Here is a 23,554-nt window from a genome sequence, read left to right as displayed (position 1 = left end):
GTCCTGTAGGTGAGCAGGCCTGTCCCTCTAATGGTGTCCTGGTCCTGTAGGTGAGCAGTCCTGTCCCTCTAATCGTGTCCTGGTCCTGTAGGTGAGCAGTCCTGTCCCTCTAATGGTGTCCTGGTCCTGTAGGTGAGCAGTCCTGTCCCTCTAATCGTGTCCTGGTCCTGTAGGTGAGCAGTCCTGTCCCTCTAATCGTGTCCTGGTCCTGTAGGTGAGCAGTCCTGTCCCTCTAATCGTGTCCTGGTCCTGTAGGTGAGCAGTCCTGTCCCTCTAATCGTGTCCTGGTCCTGTAGGTGAGCAGTCCTGTCCCTCTAATGGTGTCCTGGTCCTGTAGGTGAGCAGTCCTGTCCCTCTAATCGTGTCCTGGTCCTGTAGGTGAGCAGTCCTGTCCCTCTAATCGTGTCCTGGTCCTGTAGGTGAGCAGTCCTGTCCCTCTAATCATGTCCTGGTCCTGTAGGTGAGCTGGCCTGTCCCTCTAATCATGTCCTGGTCAGGTGATCCACTTTGAGTCCTTCACCTGTCCCTTCCTGACCTTCTTGATCACAGGGTTGGGGACACAATGTTCCTCCCAAACAAACCAAGAATGTAAATCTCACCTGGCGCTGTAAAGCACCCCGGCCATTGCTATTTGCATGTGTGTGTGTGTGTGTGTGTGTGTGTGTGTGTGTGTGTGTGTGTGTGTGTGTGTGTGGACACACCCAAGTCGTGTCATTATTCAAAAGAGGCAGAGCCCGCGTGGACACCGGGTCTACTGGGGAGTGCCGTCTGACTGTACCAAGTGCAGAATATCTCTTTTAACAGCCTTTTAATGTTCCTACATTAGAGATGATTCATTCACAAACTGTATGTATTGTTTAACCGGACTTAAAGAGAAGATATTCCCTCGTTGACCCCCTTGGAAGGAAATCGGGCGGCGTAGCAACATGGGGGAGGGGGGAGGGGGTGTACAGGTATGGGCAGGGTAATAGAAACATAGGGGAGGGGGGAGGGGGGGTACAGGTATGGGCAGGGTAATAGCAACATAGGGGAGGGGGGAGGGGGGGTACAGGTATGGGCAGGGTAATAGAAACATAGGGGAGGGGGGAGGGGGGGTACAGGTATGGGCAGGGTAATAGAAACATGGGGGAGGGGGGTACAGGTATGGGCAGGGTAATAGAAACATAGGGGAGGGGGGAGGGGGGGTACAGGTATGGGCAGGGTAATAGCAACATGGGCGAGGGGGGAGGGGGGGTACAGGTATGGGCAGGGTAATAGCAACTTGGGGGGAGGGGGAGGGGGGTACAGGTATGGGCAGGGTAATAGCAACATAGGGGAGGGGGAGGGGGGGTACAGGTATGGGCAGGGTAATAGCAACTTGGGGGGAGGCGGAGGGGGGGTACAGGTATGGGCAGGGTAATAGCAACATAGGGGAGGGGGAGGGGGGGTACAGGTATGGGCAGGGTAATAGCAACTTGGGGGGAGGGGGAGGGGGGTACAGGTATGGGCAGGGTAATAGCAACATAGGGGAGGGGGCGGGGGGGTACAGGTATGGGCAGGGTAATAGCAACATAGGGGAGGGGGAGGGGGGGTACAGTATACACAAGTTGCAGTATACACAAGGTACAGTATACACAAGGTGCAGTATACACAAGGTGCAGTAAACACAAGGTGCAGTATACACAAGGTGCAGTATACACAAGGTGCAGTATACACAAGGTGCAGTATACACAAGGTGCAGTACACACAAGGTGCAGTATACACAAGGTGCAGTATACACAAGGTGCATTATACACAAGGTGCAGTATACACAAGGTGCATTATACACAAGGTGCAGTATACACTAGGTACAGTATACACAAGGTACAGTATACACAAGGTGCAGTATACACAAGGTGCAGTATACACAAGGTACAGTATACACAAGGTGCAGTAAACACAAGGTACAGTACACACAAGGTGCAGTATACACAAGGTACAGTATACACTAGGTGCAGTATACACAAGGTACAGTATACACAAGATGCAGTATACACAAGGTACAGTATACACTAGGTGCAGTATACACAAGGTGCAGTATACAAGGTGCAGTATACAAGGTGCAGTATACACAATGTGCAGTATACACAAGGTGCAGTAAACACTAGGTGCAGTATACACAAGGTGCAGTATACACAAGGTGCAGTATACACAAGGTACAGTATACACAAGGTACAGTATACACAAGGTGCAGTATACACAAGGTGCAGTAAACACTAGGTGCAGTATACACAAGGTGCAGTATACACAAGGTGCAGTATACACTAGGTACAGTATACACAAGGTGCAGTATACACTAGGTACAGTATACACAAGGTGCAGTAAACACAAGGTACAGTACACACAAGGTGCAGTATACACAAGGTGCAGTATACACAAGGTGCAGTACACACAAGGTGCAGTATACACAAGGTGCAGTATACACAAGGTGCAGTATACACAAGGTGCAGTAAACACAAGGTACAGTACACACAAGGTGCAGTATACACTAGGTGCAGTATACACAAGGTGCAGTATACACTAGGTACAGTATACACAAGGTGCAGTAAACACAAGGTGCAGTATACACTAGGTACAGTATACACAAGGTACAGTATACACAAGGTGCAGTATACACAAGGTGCAGTACACACAAGGTGCAGTATACACAAGGTACAGTATACACAAGGTACAGTAAACACAAGGTGCAGTATACACAAGGTGCAGTATACACTAGGTGCAGTATACACAAGGTGCAGTATACACTAGGTGCAGTATACACAAGGTACAGTATACACAAGGTACAGTATACACAAGATAATAATAATAATAATAATAATAATAATAATAATAATAATAATAATAATAATAATAATAATAATAATAATAATAATAATAATTCATTTAATTTATATAGCGCTTCTCAATAACCCGAAGTCGCTGACAGTAGTCGGGAGCAGGGGTACAAACAAAGAAACGAAAGCAAAGAAACAAAAACAAAACAACAAAGAAACAAAAATAAAAGGAACATGAGACCATGGGGGGAACGGGGGAGACAGCCTGATGGCACAAAAAAAGACTGGAGACATATCAATCAGGTTGGAGGGGAGGGGGGGGTTTAGGGGTGGGGGGGGTTGAAGGCAAGGGAGAACAGGTGGGTTTTGAGGCGAGCTTTGAAGGTGGAGAGTGTAGGGGAGTCTCTGATGGACTGGGGGAGGGAGTTCCAGAGTCTGGGTGCAGTGCGAGAGAAGGCCCGATCTCCGAAGTTTTTAAGCTTGGATGTCGGGACAGTGAGGGAGGCAGTGGAGGAGGACCGGAGGGAACGGGTGGGGCGGTAGGGGAGAAGGAGATCAGTCAGGTAGGGGGGGGGGCCAGGCTGTGGAGGGCTTTGAAGGTGAGGAGTAGTGTTTTAAAGTTAATGCAGTGTTTGATCGGGAGCCAGTGGAGGGAGTGGAGGACAGGAGTGATGTGTTCGCGGGACCGGGTGTTAGTGAGGAGGCGGGCGGCTGAATTTTGGACCATTTGCAGTTTATGGAGGGAGCGGGAGGTGATACCAGTGAGGAGGGAGTTGCAGTAGTCCAGGCGGGAGGAGATGAAGGCGTGAATGAGGGATTCAGCAGCGGGGGGGGAGAGGCAGTGACGGATTTTTGCGATGTTGCGGAGGTGAAAGTAGGATGTTTTCACGATGGAGCGGACGTGGGGGTCAAATGAGAGGGTGGGGTCAAGGAGGACACCAAGGTTGCGGACTAGGGGGGAGGGGGTGATGGTGGAGTCGTTGATGGTGAGTGTGATGGGTCCGGATCTGGTGAGGGTGGTTTTGGTGCCAATGATGAGAAGTTCAGTCTTGTCACTGTTCAGTATACACAAGGTACAGTATACACAAGGTACAGTATACACAAGGTACAGTATACACAAGATGCAGTATACACAAGGTGCAGTATACACAAGGTGCAGTATACACAAGGTGCAGTACACACAAGGTGCAGTATACACAAGGTGCAGTATACACAAGGTGCAGTATACACAAGGTGCAGTAAACACTAGGTACAGTATACACAAGGTACAGTATACACAAGGTGCAGTATACACAAGGTGCAGTACACACAAGGTGCAGTATACACAAGGTGCAGTATACACAAGGTGCAGTATACACAAGGTGCAGTAAACACTAGGTACAGTATACACAAGGTACAGTATACACAAGGTACAGTATACACAAGATGCAGTATACACAAGGTACAGTATACACACGGTACAGTATACACAAGGTACAGTATACACAAGGTGCAGTATACACAAGGTGCAGTAAACATGCAGTATACACAAGGTACAGTATACACAAGGTACAGTAAACACAAGGTGCAGTATACACAAGGTGCAGTATACACAAGGTGCAGTATACACACGGTGCAGTATACACAAGGTACAGTATACACTAGGTGCAGTAAACACAAGGTGCAGTAAACACAAGGTGCAGTATACACTAGGTGCAGTATACACTAGGTGCAGTATACACTAGGTGCAGTAAACACAAGGTGCAGTATACACAAGGTACAGTATACACAAGGTGCAGTATACACAAGGTGCAGTACACTCGAGGTGCAGTATACACAAGGTGCAGTAAACACAAGGTGCAGTATACACAAGGTGCAGTATACACAAGGTACAGTATACACAAGGTGCAGTATATACAAGGTGCAGTATACACAAGGTGCAGTATACACAAGGTACAGTATACACAAGGTACAGTATACACAAGGTGCAGTATACACAAGGTGCAGTATACACTAGGTACAGTATACACAAGGTGCAGTATACACAAGGTGCAGTATACACCAGGCACATTATACACAAGGTGCAGTATACACAAGGTGCAGTATACACTAGGTGCAGTATACACAAGGTGCAGTATACACAAGGTGCAGTATACAAGGTGCAGTATACACAAGGTACAGTATACACAAGGTGCAGTATACAAGGTGCAGTATACACAAGGTGCAGTATACACAAGGTACAGTACACACAAGGTGCAGTATACAAGGTGCAGTATACACAAGGTACAGTATACACAAGGTGCAGTATACACAAGGTACAGTACACACAAGGTGCAGTATACAAGGTGCAGTATACACAAGGTACAGTACACACAAGGTGCAGTATACAAGGTGCAGTATACACAAGGTACAGTATACACAAGGTACAGTATACACAAGGTGCAGTATACACTAGGTGCAGTATACACTAGGTGCAGTATACACAAGGTGCAGTATACACAAGGTGCAGTATACACTAGGTGCAGTATACACAAGGTGCAGTATACACTAGGTGCAGTATACACTAGGTGCAGTAAACACAAGGTGCAGTATACACAAGGTGCAGTATACACACGGTGCAGTATATACTAGGTGCAGTATACACAAGGTAAAGTACACACAAGGTGCAGTACACACAAGGTGAAGTATACACTAGGTACAGTATACACAAGGTGCAGTATACACACGATGCAGTATATACTAGGTGCAGTATACACAAGGTGCAGTATACACAAGGTGCAGTATACACTACGTGCAGTATACACAAGGTGCAGTATACACTAGGTGCAGTATACACTAGGTGCAGTATACACAAGGTACAGTACACACAAGGTGCAGTATACAAGGTGCAGTATACACAAGGTACAGTACACACAAGGTGCAGTATACAAGGTGCAGTATACACAAGGTACAGTATACACAAGGTACAGTATACACAAGGTGCAGTATACACTAGGTGCAGTATACACTAGGTGCAGTATACACAAGGTGCAGTATACACAAGGTGCAGTATACACTAGGTGCAGTATACACAAGGTGCAGTATACACTAGGTGCAGTATACACTAGGTGCAGTAAACACAAGGTGCAGTATACACAAGGTGCAGTATACACACGGTGCAGTATATACTAGGTGCAGTATACACAAGGTAAAGTACACACAAGGTGCAGTACACACAATGTGCAGTATACACTAGGTACAGTATACACAAGGTGCAGTATACACACAGTGCAGTATATACTAGGTGCAGTATACACAAGGTGCAGTATACACAAGGTGCAGTATACACTAGGTGCAGTATACACAAGGTGCAGTATACACTAGGTGCAGTATACACTAGGTGCAGTAAACACAAGGTGCAGTATACACAAGGTGCAGTATACACATGGTGCAGTATATACTAGGTGCAGTATACACAAGGTAAAGTACACACAAGGTGCAGTACACACAAGGTGCAGTATACACTAGGTACAGTATACACAAGGTGCAGTATACACACGGTGCAGTATATACTAGGTGCAGTATACACAAGGTAAAGTACACACAAGGTGCAGTATACACAAGGTAAAGTACACACAAGGTGCAGTACACACAAGGTGCAGTATACACACGGTGCAGTATACACTAGGTGCAGTATACACTAGGTGCAGTATACACAAGGTAAAGTACACACAAGGTGCAGTATACACTAGGTGCAGTATACACTAGGTGCAGTATACACAAGGTGCAGTATACACAAGGTGCAGTATACACAAGGTGCAGTATACAAGGTGCAGTATACAAGGTGCAGTATACACAAGGTACAGTATACACAATGTGCAGTATACAAGGTGCAGTATACACAAGGTGCAGTATACAAGGTGCAGTATACAAGGTGCAGTATACACAAGGTGCAGTATACACAATGTGCAGTATACAATGTGCAGTATACACAAGGTGCAGTATACAAGGTGCAGTATACACTAGGTACAGTATACACAAGGTGCAGTATACACAAGGTGCAGTATACACTAGGTGCAGTATACAAGGTGCAGTATACACAAGGTGCAGTATACACAAGGTGCAGTATACACAAGGTGCAGTATACACAAGGTACAGTATACACAAGGTGCAGTATACACAAGGTGCAGTATACACAAGGTGCAGTATACAAGGTGCAGTATACAAGGTGCAGTATACACAAGGTACAGTATACACAAGGTGCAGTATACACTAGGTGCAGTAAACACAAGGTGCAAGTATACACAAGGTGCAGTATACACAAGGTACAGTATACACAAGGTGCAGTATACACAAGAAACATAAAGAAACTTGAAACTTGAACTTGAAGGTACAGTATACACAAGGTACAGTAAACACAAGGTGCAGTATACACAAGGTACAGTATACACACGGTGCAGTATACACTAGGTGCAGTAAACACAAGGTGCAGTAAACACAAGGTGCAGTATACACAAGGTACAGTATACACAAGGTGCAGTATACACTAGGTACAGTATACACAAGGTGCAGTAAACACAAGGTGCAGTATAAACAAGGTGCAGTATACACAAGGTGCAGTAAACACAAGGTGCAGTATACACTAGGTACAGTATACACAAGGTGCAGTACACACAAGGTACAGTAAACACAAGGTGCAGTATACACAAGGTGCAGTACACACAAGGTACCCTAACTGGCATGATATACTCCATACGTTGTAGTCCATGCAAACGGTGGTGTAGTGGTTAACACTGTCGCCTCACAGCAAGAAGGTCCAGGGTTCGATTCCCGCTTGGGGACCAGGTTTCCATGATGCCAGTTACCCAGGTGGGGTATCTCCCAGGCCTTTCTGTGTGGATTTCTGTGTGTAGTTTGCATGTTCTCCCCGTGCTCGCAAGGGTTTCCCCCCCGATAAGATAAACCCAATGGAAAAACATGCACAACAACAAGATCGCTAACGCTGTGGCGTCCTTGACGAAGACGGACAGGAGCACTTGGATTGGTCCCCTGGCGCGGCTCACGTTGACGCCTGTCTGCTCCCGGCTGCCCTTGGGGGGGAAGGACGACGGGATGGGTTAATCGCAGAGACGAATCGCATGCATGCATCGCATGCGTGCCCATTAATGACCTCTGAGCAGGTCCTAAATTATAAATTATTATATTATAATTCCTTTCTAAATTCCACAAAAAGTTGACTGTATTTTTTATTTTTTTTTATCCACTTTTTCTCCCATTTTCTATTTTTTCTCCCATCCCAATTTCGTATCATCCAATTCAACCCTCCCCTGTCACGAACGCTGTTTCTTGCCTCCCACAAGCCGGCTGTAATGTGGACTAAGTCATACATAGCACGAGTCCCCTCCGGTACTTGAGGTAACAGCAGTCACATCTTTTCACCTGCGCGGCGCGATCTTTCAGCGTCAGGGGTCTGCGCTTTGGAGGGGCGCCGCCCCCATCGCTTCCTGATTCTACTGCGCAGGCGCACCAACCGAGCTGTAGGAGTCGCTGTCCACAACGCCCGATCCCCACCCATCAGTTTCCCACCCCCTAATACTGCCAATGTGTATTAGTACGGACGACCAGCTAAACTGAAAGCAATGTGGAGCGCTGGGCTCGAACAGGCGAACCCAGCGTCTCCAGTATTTGTGGTGAGCGCCTTGCCCACTGCACCACGTAGCCGCCCGACTGTATTTATTTAAAAAGAATTAACATTTATGTATTTTTTTACCCACACCATGCAGTCACTTGTTCACACTGTACTGTAACAAGCTTGTGGTGATACATTTGATTTGATAAGGTTCCTCCAATGTGACAAACCAGGGTTTACAAGTGTATTGTTACAATTAGCCACACGGTGGTGCTGTAGGCCCTCTCTCCCACAGGTCCTGCAGCGGTGCATCAGCCCTTTTGGAGCTCCCTGACGAGTGCAGGCTCCCTCCAAACAGCTGCTCCCTCCAAACAGCTGCTCCCTCCAAACAGCTGCTCCCTCCAAACAGCTGCTCCCTCCAAACAGCTGCTCCCTCCAAACAGCTGCTCCCTCCCAACAGCTGCTCCCTCCAAACAGCTGCTCCCTCCCAACAGCTGCTCCCTCCCAACAGCTGCTCCCTCCAAACAGCTGCTCCCTCCAAACAGCTGCTCCCTCCAAACAGCTGCTCCCTCCAAACAGCTGCTCCCTCCAAACAGCTGCTCCCTCCCAACAGCTGCTCCCTCCAAACAGCTGCTCCCTCCCAACAGCTGCTCCCTCCAAACAGCTGCTCCCTCCAAACAGCTGCTCCCTCCAAACAGCTGCTCCCTCCAAACAGCTGCTCCCTCCAAACAGCTGCTCCCTCCCAACAGCTGCTCCCTCCAAACAGCTGCTCCCTCCAAACAGCTGCTCCCTCCAAACAGCTGCTCCCTCCAAACAGCTGCTCCCTCCAAACAGCTGCTCCCTCCTGCCCCTCCTCCTGCCCCTCCTCCTGCCACTCCTCCTGCCACTCCTCCTGCCCCTCCTCCTGCCCCTCCTCCTGCCCCTCCTCCTGCCACTCCTCCTGCCACTCCTCCTGCCCCTCCTCCTGCCCCTCCTCCTGCCACTCCTCCTGCCCCTCCTCCTGCCCCTCCTCCTGCCACTCCTCCTGCCCCTCCTCCTGCCCCTCCTCCTGCCCCCCCTCCTGCCCCTCCTCCTGCCCCTCCTCCTCCTGCCCCTCCTCCTGCCCCCCCTCCTGCCACTCCTCCTGCCCCCCCTCCTGCCCCCCCTCCTGCCACTCCTCCTTCCCCTGGTCCTCCTCACCTTCCCCTGGTCCTCAGCTCCTTCCCCTGGTCCTCAACACCTTCCCCTGGTCCTCAGCACCTTCCCCTGGTCCTCCTCACCTTCCCCTGGTCCTCAACACCTTCCCCTGGTCCTCAGCACCTTCCCCTGGTCCTCAACACCTTCCCCTGGTCCTCAACACCTTCCCCTGGTCCTCAACACCTTCCCCTGGTCCTCAACACCTTCCCCTGGTCCTCAGCACCTTCCCCTGGTCCTCCTCACCTTCCCCTGGTCCTCAGCACCTTCCCCTGGTCCTCAGTACCTTCCCCTGGTCCTCAACACCTTCCCCTGGTCCTCAGCACCTTCCCCTGGTCCTCAGCACCTTCCCCTGGTCCTCAACACCTTCCCCTGGTCCTCAGTACCTTCCCCTGGTCCTCAACACCTTCCCCTGGTCCTCAGCACCTTCCCCTGGTCCTCACCTTCCCCTGGTCCTCAGCACCTTCCCCTGGTCCTCAGCACCTTCCCCTGTCCTCAGCACCTTCCCCTGGTCCTCAGTACCTTCCCCTGGTCCTCAGTACCTTCCCCTGGTCCTCAGAATCAAATCAAATCAAATCAAATTTATTTATAGGGCCCGACAACACACGTTAATGTCCCCATGGGCCGTACAGGTCTTCTTTAAACAAGTCAAGAAGACAACACAACAATAAGTCAAGAACAGAACAAGAACACCATAGGGTCCAAACATTTTTTAGATGAATGCAAATAAATGAAAGAATGCAAGCACTCCCAGACATACCCCACGCGAAGGTAAGGAAAAACTCACTAAAACCTAACAATAGGGAAAAAAGCTCCACAGGCAATGTGGAGGAGAGAAACCTTAGAAGGGCCGTTCAAGGGGGGATCTCCCTTCTTAGATGTCGGTGATAGTAGTGTTGCAGACGGACAGTTGGTAAGCATGCACTCATGTGTGTGGTGAAACACAGATGAGTGCATGCAATAGCAACTGTACATTTTGAAAAATTAAAGATAGAGTTGATAGCGGATCTATTTGAAGCACAGGGGCGGCGCAAGAGGGTCACGTCCTCCCCGTCTTAGTCACGGGACATTCAACACTCCGGTCGTTGCTCAGGGACAGCCGGAGACAGGGGGAAGGGGGGGTGGCACAGAGAGGGTCGCGAACTCCCCGACATCATCGCGGGACATCCGGCACTCCGGTCACCACTACGAAACCTCCGAAGACAGGGGGGCACGCAGAGGGGGTCGCAATCTCCCGGCCTTCGTCACGGGACGTCCAACACTCCGGTCAACACTCCAGGACAGCAAGTCATAGGAAGACAGGGAGACGGGACAGGCGTTAGACAGCTCATGAGATTGTAGTAGGCGGACATAGCAATAGATACAAGTGGTAGGCATATATGTGAATGGAGTAGATATATGAAGTAAGCGTATTATGTGAATAGAATAGAAGTACTTAACCCAGCAATGAAACCGCGTTGACTGTTAATCTGTTAACAGTCTGTTAATCAGTTGACAGGACCACGGGACAGACGGCGGTGAATAACTGATCCAATGCCTCGGAGGTGCATGTAGAGCAGTCACTACAAGCTTGGCCAAGACCCCGAGGCATCCATCACCTTGGTCAGCGCCAGGAGACGGGTACTCAGAGAGAAGGGGGAGGGAGAGGGGGGGGGGGGGGGGGGAGAGGGGGGGGGGGGGGGAGAGAGGTTAGAGAGTTCCCATGTTTGTGGTGCTGCAAAGGAGCAGGACATGTAGTACCCTGTAGTGCCATGTAGTACCCCGTAGTGCCATGTAGTACCCCTGTAGTACCCCATTCCAGTAGTAGCCATGTAGTACCCGTTCTGTAGTGCCATGTAGTACCCTGTAGTGCCATGTAGTACCCTGTAGTGCCATGTACTGTGTAAGCCATGTAGTACCCTGTAATGCCATGCAGTACCAAGTAGTACTCTGTGGTACCATGTAGTACCCTGTACCCTAACTAAACTACCCTATAGTAAACTACCCAGTGGTACCATGTAGTACCCTGTACCATAACTAAACTACACAGATTAATCTAAAGGTCAGTCCCCGACCAGGTGAGATCAAGGTAGGTTGAAGGAGAGAGAGAAAAGATGAGTCTTAAGCAGGGATTTAAAAGCTTCGACAGAGCAGGCGCCCCTGATGACGGCAGGTAATTTGTTCCACAGGTAGGGAGCGCGGTAGACAAAGGCTCTGTGGCCGGCGGATTTCTTTTTAACCCTAGGGGTCGATAGAAGCCCCGCATTTTGTGAGCGCAGAGCACGAGCGCGATAGAAGCCCCGCATTTTGTGAGCGCAGAGCACGAGCGGGGCGAGTATCGGGAGATGAGATCAGATAGATAGAGCGGTGCAAGCCCATTTAAAATTTTGTAGGTGAGGAGTAGCACTTTAAAGTCAGAGCGGGCTTGGATAGGAAGGCCAATGTAGGGCGGGACAAAACTGGTGTGATGTGATCAAATTTTCTAGTTCTAGTTAGTATCCGTGCAGCCGCATTTTGCACGAGTTGAAGATTTTTGATGCTTGAATTAGGTAAGCCTGAAAAAAGTGCATTACAGCACCTTCCCCCTGGTCCTCAGCACCTTCCCCTGGTCCTCAACACCTTCCCCTGGTCCTCAACACCTTCCCCTGGTCCTCAGTACCCTTCCCCTGGTCCTCAGCACCTTCCTCTGGTCCTCAGTACCTTCCCCTGGTCCTCCAACACCTTCCCCTGGTCCTCCTCACCTTCCCCTGGTCCTCAGCACCTTCCCCTGGTCCTCAGTACCTTCCCCTGGTCCTCCTCACCTTCCCCTGGTCCTCAGCACCTTCCCCTGGTCCTCAGCACCTTCCCCTGGTCCTCAACACCTTCCCCTGGTCCTCAGCACCTTCCCCTGGTCCTCAACACCTTCCCCTGGTCCTCCTCACCTTCCCCTGGTCCTCAGCACCTTCCCCTGGTCCTCAGCACCTTCCCCTGGTCCTCAACACCTTCCCCTGGTCCTCAGTACCTTCCCCTGGTCCTCAACACCTTCCCCTGGTCCTCAGCACCTTCCCCTGGTCCTCAACACCTTCCCCTGGTCCTCAACACCTTCCCCTGGTCCTCCTCACCTTCCCCTGGTCCTCCTCACCTTCCCCTGGTCCTCAGTACCTTCCCCTGGTCCTCAACACCTTCCCCTGGTCCTCCACACCTTCCCCTGGTCCTCCTCACCTTCCCCTGGTCCTCAGCACCTTCCCCTGGTCCTCAACACCTTCCCCTGGTCCTCAGCACCTTCCCCTGGTCCTCAGCACCTTCCCCTGGTCCTCAACACCTTCCCCTGGTCCTCAGCACCTTCCCCTGGTCCTCAACACCTTCCCCTGGTCCTCAGCACCTTCCCCTGGTCCTCAGCACCTTCCCCTGGTCCTCAGTACCTTCCCCTGGTCCTCAACACCTTCCCCTGGTCCTCCTCACCTTCCCCTGGTCCTCAGCACCGGTCCTCAACCACCTACGATAATATAAGATAAGATATTCCTTTATTGATCCCCTTGGGGAAATTCAGGAAACTCTTGCTCAAGGACACATCAACATGCTGCATGAGATGAGCGGGAATCAAACCGGGAACCTCCGGATTACCAGACGACTGCTCTACCTCTGTCGCCCCCGATACTATAGTAGACCTACTACTGTTTTTCTTCAAAAGTGTTGCAAAGCTCACAAGGAATTTCAATCACTGATACTGTCCTTTTCTTCTGGCTTATCTCGGAGTCTTCCCCTCTCCCTGCACAGACTGAGTCACTAATTTAAACACCAAATGTGAGGGAACAGCGGGGGGGGGGGGGGGGGGGGGGGGGGGCAGTTCTGGCAGCCCATTCTTACAGGGAAACTAATCTCTGACTGTGATGAATTTGGCAAAAGCAATCGAGTCCCCTACCTTTGTGATCGCAGTGTAAGGACGTTGAGCATCACAGTACGCGTTCCAGAACCTTCTCCTCGTCGCTATAATTAATATGGAGGGTGAGGTTATTCTAAACAGGTCTTCCTGGAACGACAGCAACTTGGGCTGAGATAAGCTTTATTACTCCAAAGGCTGTGGGAGCTCATGGCATGTGTGTTAATGATAATGTGCGTGTGCGTGTGCGTGTGTGTGTGTGTGTGTGTGTGTGGTGTGTGTGTGTGTGTGTGTGTGTGTGTGTGTATGTGTGTGTGTGTGTGTATTCAAGGGATGGGGGTAGACTGAATTGCTACATATTTGTCTTTGTGAGAGATATGGGGCGTCCATACCAATAACATGAATAATTATATCCTAGAGTGGCAGTACTCAGTTGTTAAGGTCTATTAATTTGTCAGTGGTTTGTAGAGTAGGGAGTTCCATATTGTTACATCCCAATGTATATATTCCCCAGTGTGTCTCCATGTGTGTGTGTTCTCCATTTTTGTTTCCTCCCTCCAGCCATTGTTCCCTCCACCATTGGTCCCTGCCAGGCCTGCCCTTCCATTATAGCAACACAGCACCGATTGGTGGATGGTTTTCCAGACTCCAACACTCAATCAACACCACCCAATCATGGATCACCACACACCTGTTAAAACATGGCTTCTCACTTCAGTCTCTCTCTCTCTGGCATGAGGCTAGGCCTGGTGAATTTTGTAACCTTGACTTTGATAATATTGCATTGTTAATTGACCCTTGTGTTTTGGAAATTGCCTTTGTGTGTGTATGGCCACAGAGAGAGCATTGTTAGTTATAGTTTGTTTTTGTATATATTCTGCCTTTGTTGTATGTATCATTAATGTGTTTTTCTCTCTTTTCTCAGGGAGCACAGATGGGGTGAGCTGCCATTTCCTTTGGATATTGTTTTGGTTAGGTAAGGGTAGTTTAGGTCATGTAATTTCTTTTACCATAGATTGGTTTATTTGGAGTATAGTGGTGTTTGTTTGTTGTTTCGGCCTGGGCTCACCCTTGAGCTACATGTGCTTCCTTTGCATCTCAATAAATATCATTGTTGTTTACAAACGTGGTCCATCTTTTCTGTCAACCAACTGTTATGCCTTTACCCTTAGACTCACAGGGGTCGTAACACATATCCTTGTGTTTTCACCCACCGGTGTTAAAACCCTTTCACTGCCACACGACAGCCGGTTAACCCTTTCACTGTGACAATGCAGAAGGTTAGCCCTTTGCTATCACACGACCGACGGCGATGCTCCATCATTAGCATCATTAGCTCCGCATTTGCGGAGCTAATGATGCTAATGATGGAGCGTCGCCGTCGGTCGTGTGATAGCAAAGGGCTAACCTTCTGTCGCGTGGCAGTGCAAGGGTTAATGTGCAGATATCACGGCTTCATCCGTCACATTTAGTTTTGTTCATCTGAGCAAATGGATGATACTATAAAGGGGCTTAAAAGGCTTTTTAGAATACATTGTTTATTAAACAATTATTCCACACAGATTACAATATGTACAATTCACACAATCGCCAAGCGAACAGATATGATCATTCTATAACACGTGGATTGTTGAATTTCAGCAGCAGCGGCGAACTGAAAAACAGTAATGGAAGTGAACATACTTTCAATATTAGTATTCAAACAGGACGATGTGCCTTTGTTGTCTCTGGAAATGGAACGTTTGAATAGAGGCCTTGTGCGGGATGTTGGTGTCATTCTCCCTCTTCCGCTATGGCCGCCTGTAACCGTTGGTAACCACTTTCACAACAAATGCTCATGTCTGTTCAGTGGTCGAGTAAGTAAAACACTGATGAAGCACGCTATTACTGTTCTACTGTGACTTGTTCCCAAGATCCGGTAATAAGACCCCAATATTTGACATAATGATATATTTGATCATTATATATCAACACCTGGCAACCGGTGTCTCTTCCACTGCCACGTACAACGACGGCTGCTATGTTCCAGGCAGCCATACTGGAAGACAGAGAACTACACAGACATTCCGTGACTCTAAAGTCTCCCCTGTGCGCTCTTTGTTAAAAAACGTGGTTGTGATGGACAGTCACCATGGCTACAGTCAGTCTTACCACGGCAAGTGAGACTGCGGGCTGGGGGCTGGGAGGAGGCATAACGTATATAATATAAATCTATAGGTAACATAACCTATAGTAGCTATAAATAACCTACAGGGACTGGAACTGGGCCATTGTTCTCCACAGCCACTATAGAAAACAAGGCTTTGCCTTCGACGAAGAGAAGTTCCACTTACTATCACTGTGGTGTGGTGTGGTGGTGGTGAGAGACATGATGGTTAGACCTGCTGTGGTGTGGTGGTGTGGTGTGGTGGTGGTGAGAGACATGATGGTTAGACATGGTGTGGTGTGGTGTGGTGTGGTGAGAGACATGATGGTTAGACATGCTGTGGGTGGTGGTGGTGAGAGACATGATGGTTAGACATGGTGTGGTGTGGTGTGGTGAGAGACATGATGGTTAGACATGGTGTGGTGTGGTGTGGTGAGAGACATGATGGTTAGACATGCTGTGGTGTGGTGTGGTGGTGGTGAGAGACATGATGGTTAGACCTGCTGTGGTGTGGTGTGGTGTGGTGAGAGACATGATGGTTAGACCTGCTGTGGTGTGGTGGTGGTGAGAGACATGATGGTTAGACCTGCTGTGGTGTGGTGTGGTGGTGGTGGTGAGAGACATGATGGTTAGACCTGCTGTGGTGTGGTGGTGGTGTGGTGGTGGTGAGAAACATGATGGTTAGACATGCTGTGGTGTGTGTGGTGTGGTGGTGGTGAGAGACATGATGGTTAGACCTGGTGTGGTGTGTGTGGTGTGGTGAGAGACATGATGGTTAGACCTGCTGTGGTGTGGTGTAGTGAGAGACATGATGGTTAGACATGGTGTGGTGTGGTGTAGTGAGAGACATGATGGTTAGACCTGCTGTGGTGTGGTGTGGTGGTGGTGAGAGACATGATGGTTAGACCTGCTGTGGTGTGGTGTGGTGAGAGACATGATGGTTAGACCTGGTGTGGTGTGGTGTGGTGAGAGACATGATGGTTAGACCTGCTGTGGTGTGGTGTGGTGTGGTGAGAGACATGATGGTTAGACCTGGTGTGGTGTGGTGTGGTGAGAGACATGATGGTTAGACCTGGTGTGGTGTGGTGTGGTGTGGTGAGAGACATGATGGTTAGACCTGCTGTGCTGTGGTGGTGAGAAACATGATGGTTAGACCTGCTGTGGTGTGGTGGTGGTGGTGAGAGACATGATGGTTAGACATGTTAGCAACTACTGCAGAGAAATCAGCGTTACAGGCTCCGGGGGGGGGGGGGGGGACTGGGCCGGTCCTGAACTACGAGCGGGGCTGAGGACGCGGTCCTGAACTGGGCCGGTGCCGCCACTACAAGCCGGCTGCGGACTCGGCGGGGTCCTGGACTCTCTCGGTGAAGACGCAGGAGCGTGACCTCCTACGGAACATGGTGGGCCCGGGGGACCTCCTGCTGGTGAGGCGCAGGTACAGGTCGGAGGTGAGGAACCGGGGGTAGCAGTCCTTCTGCATCAGGCTGTGGACCTTCGTCTGGGCGGCGTCGAAGAGGCTCCTCGTGGCCGGGCCACGCTCTTCTGGACGGCCATCTTGGTGGCGTAGTCGATGTTGACCTGAGTGAGGGACAAAGTGAGGTCAGGAGGAGGTCACGGTGAGGTCACGATGAGGTCACGGTGTTGACCTGAGTGAGGGACAAAGTGAGGTCACAGTGAGGTCACGGTGAGGTCCTTTAGGGCCTCCTCTGGAACATAACGTACCTCTTTAGGGCCTCTGAAACATAACGTACCTCTTTAGGGCCTCCTCTGGAACATAACGTACCTCTTTAGGGCCTCCTCTGGAACATAACGTACCTCTTTAGAGCCTCCTCTGGAACATAACGTACCTCTTCAGGGCCTCCTCTGGAACATAACGTACCTCTTTAGGGCCTCCTCTGGAACATAACGTACCTCTTTAGGCCTCCTCTGGAACATAATGTACCTCTTTAGGGCCTCCTCTGGAACATAACGTACCTCTTTAGGGCCTCCTCTGGAACATAACGTACCTCTTTAGGGCCTCCTCTGGAACATAACGTACCTCTTTAGGGCCTCCTCTGGAACATAACGTACCTCTTTAGGGCCTCCTCTGGAACATAACGTACCTCTTTAGGGCCTCCTCTGGAACATAACGTACCTCTTTAGAGCCTCCTCTGGAACATAACGTACCTCTTTAGGGCCTCCTCTGGAACATAACGTACCTCTTTAGGGCCTCCTCTGGAACATAACGTACCTCTTTAGGGCCTCCTCTGAACATAACGTACCTCTTTAGAGCCCTCTGGAACATAACGTACCTCTTTAGGCCTCCTTTGGAACATAACGTACCTCTTTAGGGCCTCTGGAACATAACGTACCTCTTTAGGGCCTCCTCTGGAACTAACGTACCTCTTTAGAGCCTCCTCTGGAACATAACGTACCTCTTTAGAGCCTCCTCTGGAACATAACGTACCTCTTTAGGGCCTCCTCTGGAACATAACGTACCTCTTTAGGGCCTGCTCTGGAACATAACGTACCTCTTTAGGGCCTCCTCTGGAACATAACGTACCTCTTTAGGGCCTCCTCTGGAACATAACGTACCTCTTTAGAGCCTCCTCTGGAACATAACATACCTCTTTAGGGCCTCCTCTGGAACATAACGTACCTCTTTAGGGCCTCCTCTGGAACATAACGTACTCTTTAGGGCCTCCTCTGGAACATAACGTACCTCTTTAGGGCCTCCTCTGGAACATAACGTACCTCTTTAGGGCCTCCTCTGGAACATAACGTACCTCTTTAGGGCCTCCTCTGGAACATAACATACCTCTTTAGGGCCTCCTCTGGAACATAACGTACCTCTTTAGGGCCTCTGGAACATAACGTACCTCTTTAGGGCCTCCTCTGGAACATAACGTACCTCTTTAGGGCCTCCTCTGGAACATAACGTACCTCTTTAGAGCCTCCTCTGGAACATAACGTACCTCTTTAGGGCCTCCTCTGGAACATAACGTACCTCTTTAGGGCCTCCTCTGGAACATAACGTACCTCTTTAGGGCCTCTGGAACATAACGTACTTCTTTAGGGCCTCCTCTGGAACATAACGTACCTCTTTAGAGCCTCCTCTGGAACATAACGTACCTCTTTAGGGCCTCCTCTGGAACATAACGTACCTCTTTAGGGCCTCCTCTGGAACATAACGTACCTCTTTAGGGCCTCCTCTGGAACATAACGTACCTCTTTAGGGCCTCCTCTGGAACATAACGTACCTCTTTAGGGCCTCCTCTGGAACATAACGTGCCTCTTTAGGGCCTCCTCTGGAACATAACGTACCTCTTTAGGGCCTCCTCTGGAACATAACGTACCTCTTTAGGGCCTCCTCTGGAACATAACGTACCTCTTTAGGGCCTCCTCTGGAACATAACGTACCTCTTTAGGGCCTCTGGAACATAACGTACCTCTTTAGGGCCTCCTCTGGAACATAACGTACCTCTTTAGGGCCTCTGGAACATAACGTACCTCTTTAGGGCCTCCTCTGGAACATAACGTGCCTCTTTAGGGCCTCCTCTGGAACATAACGTACCTCTTTAGGGCCTCCTCTGGAACATAACGTACCTCTTTAGGGCCTCTGGAACATAACGTACCTCTTTAGGGCCTCCTCTGGAACATAACGTACCTCTTTAGGGCCTCCTCTGGAACATAACGTACCTCTTTAGGGCCTCCTCTGGAACATAACGTACCTCTTTAGGGCCTCCTCTGGAACATAACGTACCTCTTTAGGGCCTCCTCTGGAACATAACGTACCTCTTTAGGGCCTCCTCTGGAACATAACGTACCTCTTTAGGGCCTCCTCTGGAACATAACGTACCTCTTTAGGGCCTCCTCTGGAACATAACGTACCTCTTTAGGGCCTCCTCTGGAACATAACGTACCTCTTTAGGGCCTCCTCTGGAACATAACGTACCTCTTTAGAGCCTCCTCTGGAACATAACGTACCTCTTTAGGGCCTCCTCTGGAACATAATGTACCTCTTTAGGGCCTCCTCTGGAACATAACGTACCTCTTTAGGGCCTCCTCTGGAACATAACGTACCTCTTTAGGGCCTCCTCTGGAACATAACGTACCTCTTTAGGGCCTCCTCTGGAACATAACGTACCTCTTTAGGGCCTCCTCTGGAACATAACGTACCTCTTTAGGGCCTCCTCTGGAACATAACGTGCCTCTTTAGGGCCTCCTCTGGAACATAACGTACCTCTTTAGGGCCTCCTCTGGAACATAACGTACCTCTTTAGGGCCTCCTCTGGAACATAACGTACCTCTTTAGGGCCTCCTCTGGAACACAACGTACCTCTTTAGGGCCTCCTCTGGAACATAACGTACCTCTTTAGGGCCTCCTCTGGAACACAACGTACCTCTTTAGGGCCTCCTCTGGAACATAACGTACCTCTTTAGGGCCTCCTCTGGAACATAACGTACCTCTTTAGGGCCTCCTCTGGAACATAACGTACCTCTTTAGGGCCTCCTCTGGAACATAACGTACCTCTTTAGAGCCCTCTGCTTCGATAAAGACGGCGTACATGTGCTTGGCTTTGGCGAGCAGCTTGGTCTCAGAGCCGATGGTCTTGTATTCTTCGCAGGCGAGCCAGAACTCCATGTTCTCCTCACTGAACTCCGTCCTGAGGAACTGAGAGAAGGTCGCCACGGCGTCTACAAGAGGAAGAAGGCGAAGGAGAGACACAGTTTGTGTTCTTCTGTCACGGACCTCCAGGACGACCCGTGTCCGTAGCGGCGCGCTGTAGGTTATAGGGTACAGTAGGTACAGTAGGTACAGTAGGTACAGTAGGTACAGTGACCGGAGGATAACGATCTGCGTTGTGTCGTGCAGGGAGATGGCGTTGTCAGGTTAGATATATGCTTGTGTTTTTGAACAACATGATTGAGGAAGAAAAAGCCTTTTTCTCACCCCGTTGTAATTAAAAACCCACTTTACACTCTGACAAACAAAACATAATCAAAAAACCTTTACAATTTCAAAGTAATTTCAGAATTCACATTTTAGTTGTCACAGTGAGAGTAAAAGTTCAATCCCATGTTTTTTTAATACGATTTTTTTAAATATATATTTTTACCTTTCACATTTTGGTTTAATGATTGGGAAATGTTGCTAATTAAAATCTGTGAACACAGCAGGGATAGAAATAACTTAGATTCTAGACTCATTTAGAATGGTTTGAAGAATGTTTTTTTTTGTATACATCCCTAGTATCCGCGGAGCTAATGATGCTAATGATGGAGCATCGCCGTCGGTTGTGTGATAGTAAAGGGCTAACCTTCTGTATTGTCACAGTGAAAGGGTTAACCGGCTGTCGTGTGGCAGTGAAAGGGTTATACAGCGCAGGCATCCCGTGGCACTGGAACACTACTAAACACAGCTGTGAGGAAGTGGACCCACTTCTGTATTCCATCTGTTGCCATGCCAACCATCATAACAACATGCAGTGAAACCCTTATTTTATTTAAAGGGACATTTCACAGATTTTGAACCTGAATGCTGCTCTCTCCTCCCAGTGACATTAACCTATTAAATATATTAACTAGAGCTTAACATCTTAACTATATTAACTAGAGCTTATTAACCTCTTAACTATATTAACTAGAGCTTATTAACCTCTTAACTATATTAACTAGAGCTGTTCACTATTTGGGCAGAGAGGGAGAGAGAGAGAGAGAGAGAGAGAGAGAGAGAGAGAGAGAGAGAGAGAGAGAGAGAGAGAGAGAGAGAGAGAGAGAGAGAGAGAGAGAGAGAGAGAGAGAGAGAGAGAGAGAGAGAGAGAGAGAGAGAGAGAGAGAGAGAGAGAGAGAGAGAGAGAGAGAGAGAGAGAGGCTAGGCCGGAATAGAGTGAGAGTAAACCAAGGGTTACAGGAGACGGAGGTGCATGCATTAAATGTCATTAACGAGGAGATTGGCAATCCCATTCAACTCCCACCCTCGTTTACTGGTGGCGCTGCTGTCTTCACATCTGTGTGACTGGGTTGTACTGGTGGAGCTGCTGTCTTCACATCTGTGTGACTGGGTTGTACTGGTGGAGCTGCTGTCTTCACATCTGTGTGACTGGGTTGTACTGTTGGAGCTGCTGTCTTCACATCTGTGTGACTGGGTTGTACTGGTGGAGCTGCTGTCTTCACATCTGTGTGACGGGGTTGTACTGGTGGAGCTGCTGTCTTCACATCTGTGTGACTGGGTTGTACTGGTGGAGCTGCTGTCTTCACATCTGTGTGACTGGGTTGTACTGGTGGCGCTGCTGTCTTCACATCTGTGTGACTGGGTTGTACTGGTGGAGCTGCTGTCTTCACATCTGTGTGACTGGGTTGTACTGGTGGAGCTGCTGTCTTCACATCTGTGTGACTGGGTTGTACTGTTGGAGCTGCTGTCTTCACATCTGTGTGACTGGGTTGTACTGGTGGAGCTGCTGTCTTCACATCTGTGTGACTGGGTTGTACTGGTGGAGCTGCTGTCTTCACATCTGTGTGACTGGGTTGTACTGGTGGAGCTGCTGTCTTCACATCTGTGTGACTGGGTTGTACTGTTGGAGCTGCTGTCTTCACATCTGTGTGACTGGGTTGTACTGGTGGAGCTGCTGTCTTCACATCTGTGTGACTGGGTTGTACTGGTGGAGCTGCTGTCTTCACATCTGTGTGACTGGGTTGTACTGGTGGAGCGCTGCTGTCTTCACATCTGTGTGACTGGGTTGTACTGGTGGAGCTGCTGTCTTCACATCTGTGTGACGGGGTTGTACTGGTGGAGCTGCTGTCTTCACATCTGTGTGACGGGGTTGTACTGGTGGAGCTGCTGTCTTCACATCTGTGTGACTGGGTTGTACTGGTGGAGCTGCTGTCTTCACATCTGTGTGACGGGGTTGTACTGGTGGAGCTGCTGTCTTCACATCTGTGTGACTGGGTTGTACTGGTGGAGCTGCTGTCTTCACATCTGTGTGACTGGGTTGTACTGGTGGAGCTGCTGTCTTCACATCTGTGTGACGGGGTTGTACTGGTGGAGCTGCTGTCTTCACATCTGTGTGACTGGGTTGTACTGGTGGAGCTGCTGTCTTCACATCTGTGTGACGGGGTTGTACTGGTGGAGCTGCTGTCTTCACATCTGTGTGACTGGGTTGGCTACAGTAGCTCATAGCTGTCACCATTGGGATTTGAAAATAAGGGAGATTTCCCAGCGGCCCGTCCCACCTTGTGTTCAAATACCCCTTACATATAGGCAAGGGTACACATAGTGAATCCTAAATCTCCACTTGGCAAGCACTTTTAATTGAATTTTTTTATATAATATCAAACAGAAGACTGAGTCTATGCTAACCGAATACAGAAGCCATGTTCGCTGTACTTTGGGGGAAAACAATATCTTTGACCTGTATTGATATGTATTGGCCTGATAGGCTATTACCATACTGCTTACTCTGCAGCCCGGACATTTCCCCCCCAAACACATTTAAACACGATACAGAGAAGTTATCGCAACATAGAAGTCATTTCCTAATCCAATACGATTTTAAGCCCCAACATTCTGATTATTAAATGTAATCCTGGACAAACAGTTATGCACTTTGCAGCACTTTGAAAGGGATCATCTACCTTAAACCTTGGCTAGTGTGTCCTCCTGAGCTTGATCAATATCCACCTGGGCTGGTGTATCAAACTGATCAATATCCACCTGGGCTGGTGTATCAAACTGATCAATATCCACCTGGGCTGGTGTATCAAACTGATCAATATCCACCTGGACTGGTGTATCAAACTGATCAATATCTACCTGGGCTGGTGTATCAAACTGATCAATATCCACCTGGACTGGTGTATCAAACTGATCAATATCCACCTGGACTGGTGTATCACACTGATCAATATCCACCTGGGCTGGTGTATCACACTGATCAATATCCACCTGGGCTGGTGTATCAAACTGATCAATATCCACCTGGACTGGTGTATCAAACTGATCAATATCCACCTGGGCTGGTGTATCAAACTGATCAATA

At 49.2% G+C, this 23,554-nt stretch overlaps 1 protein-coding gene across 1 annotated transcript; it reads right to left on the bottom strand.

Annotated features, from left to right (window-relative positions):
* Nucleotides 1-16,857: 16,857 nt before the first annotated feature.
* rgs18 (regulator of G protein signaling 18) lies at nucleotides 16,858-22,990 on the bottom strand (the record flags this gene model as incomplete). Its single annotated transcript, XM_084339301.1, is given in 4 exon segments — nucleotides 16,858-17,060; nucleotides 17,063-17,114; nucleotides 20,047-20,213; nucleotides 22,975-22,990. Coding segments are annotated over 4 exon segments (438 nt in total).
* Between the last annotated feature and the right edge of the window lie 564 nt (nucleotides 22,991-23,554).

Source organism: Notolepis coatsorum (genome assembly GCF_963971535.1).
Source record: "Notolepis coatsorum genome assembly, contig: SCAFFOLD_1867, whole genome shotgun sequence".
Classification (NCBI taxonomy): Eukaryota; Metazoa; Chordata; class Actinopteri; order Aulopiformes; family Paralepididae; genus Notolepis; species Notolepis coatsorum.
This window is presented reverse-complemented; position numbering and strand designations above follow the sequence as displayed.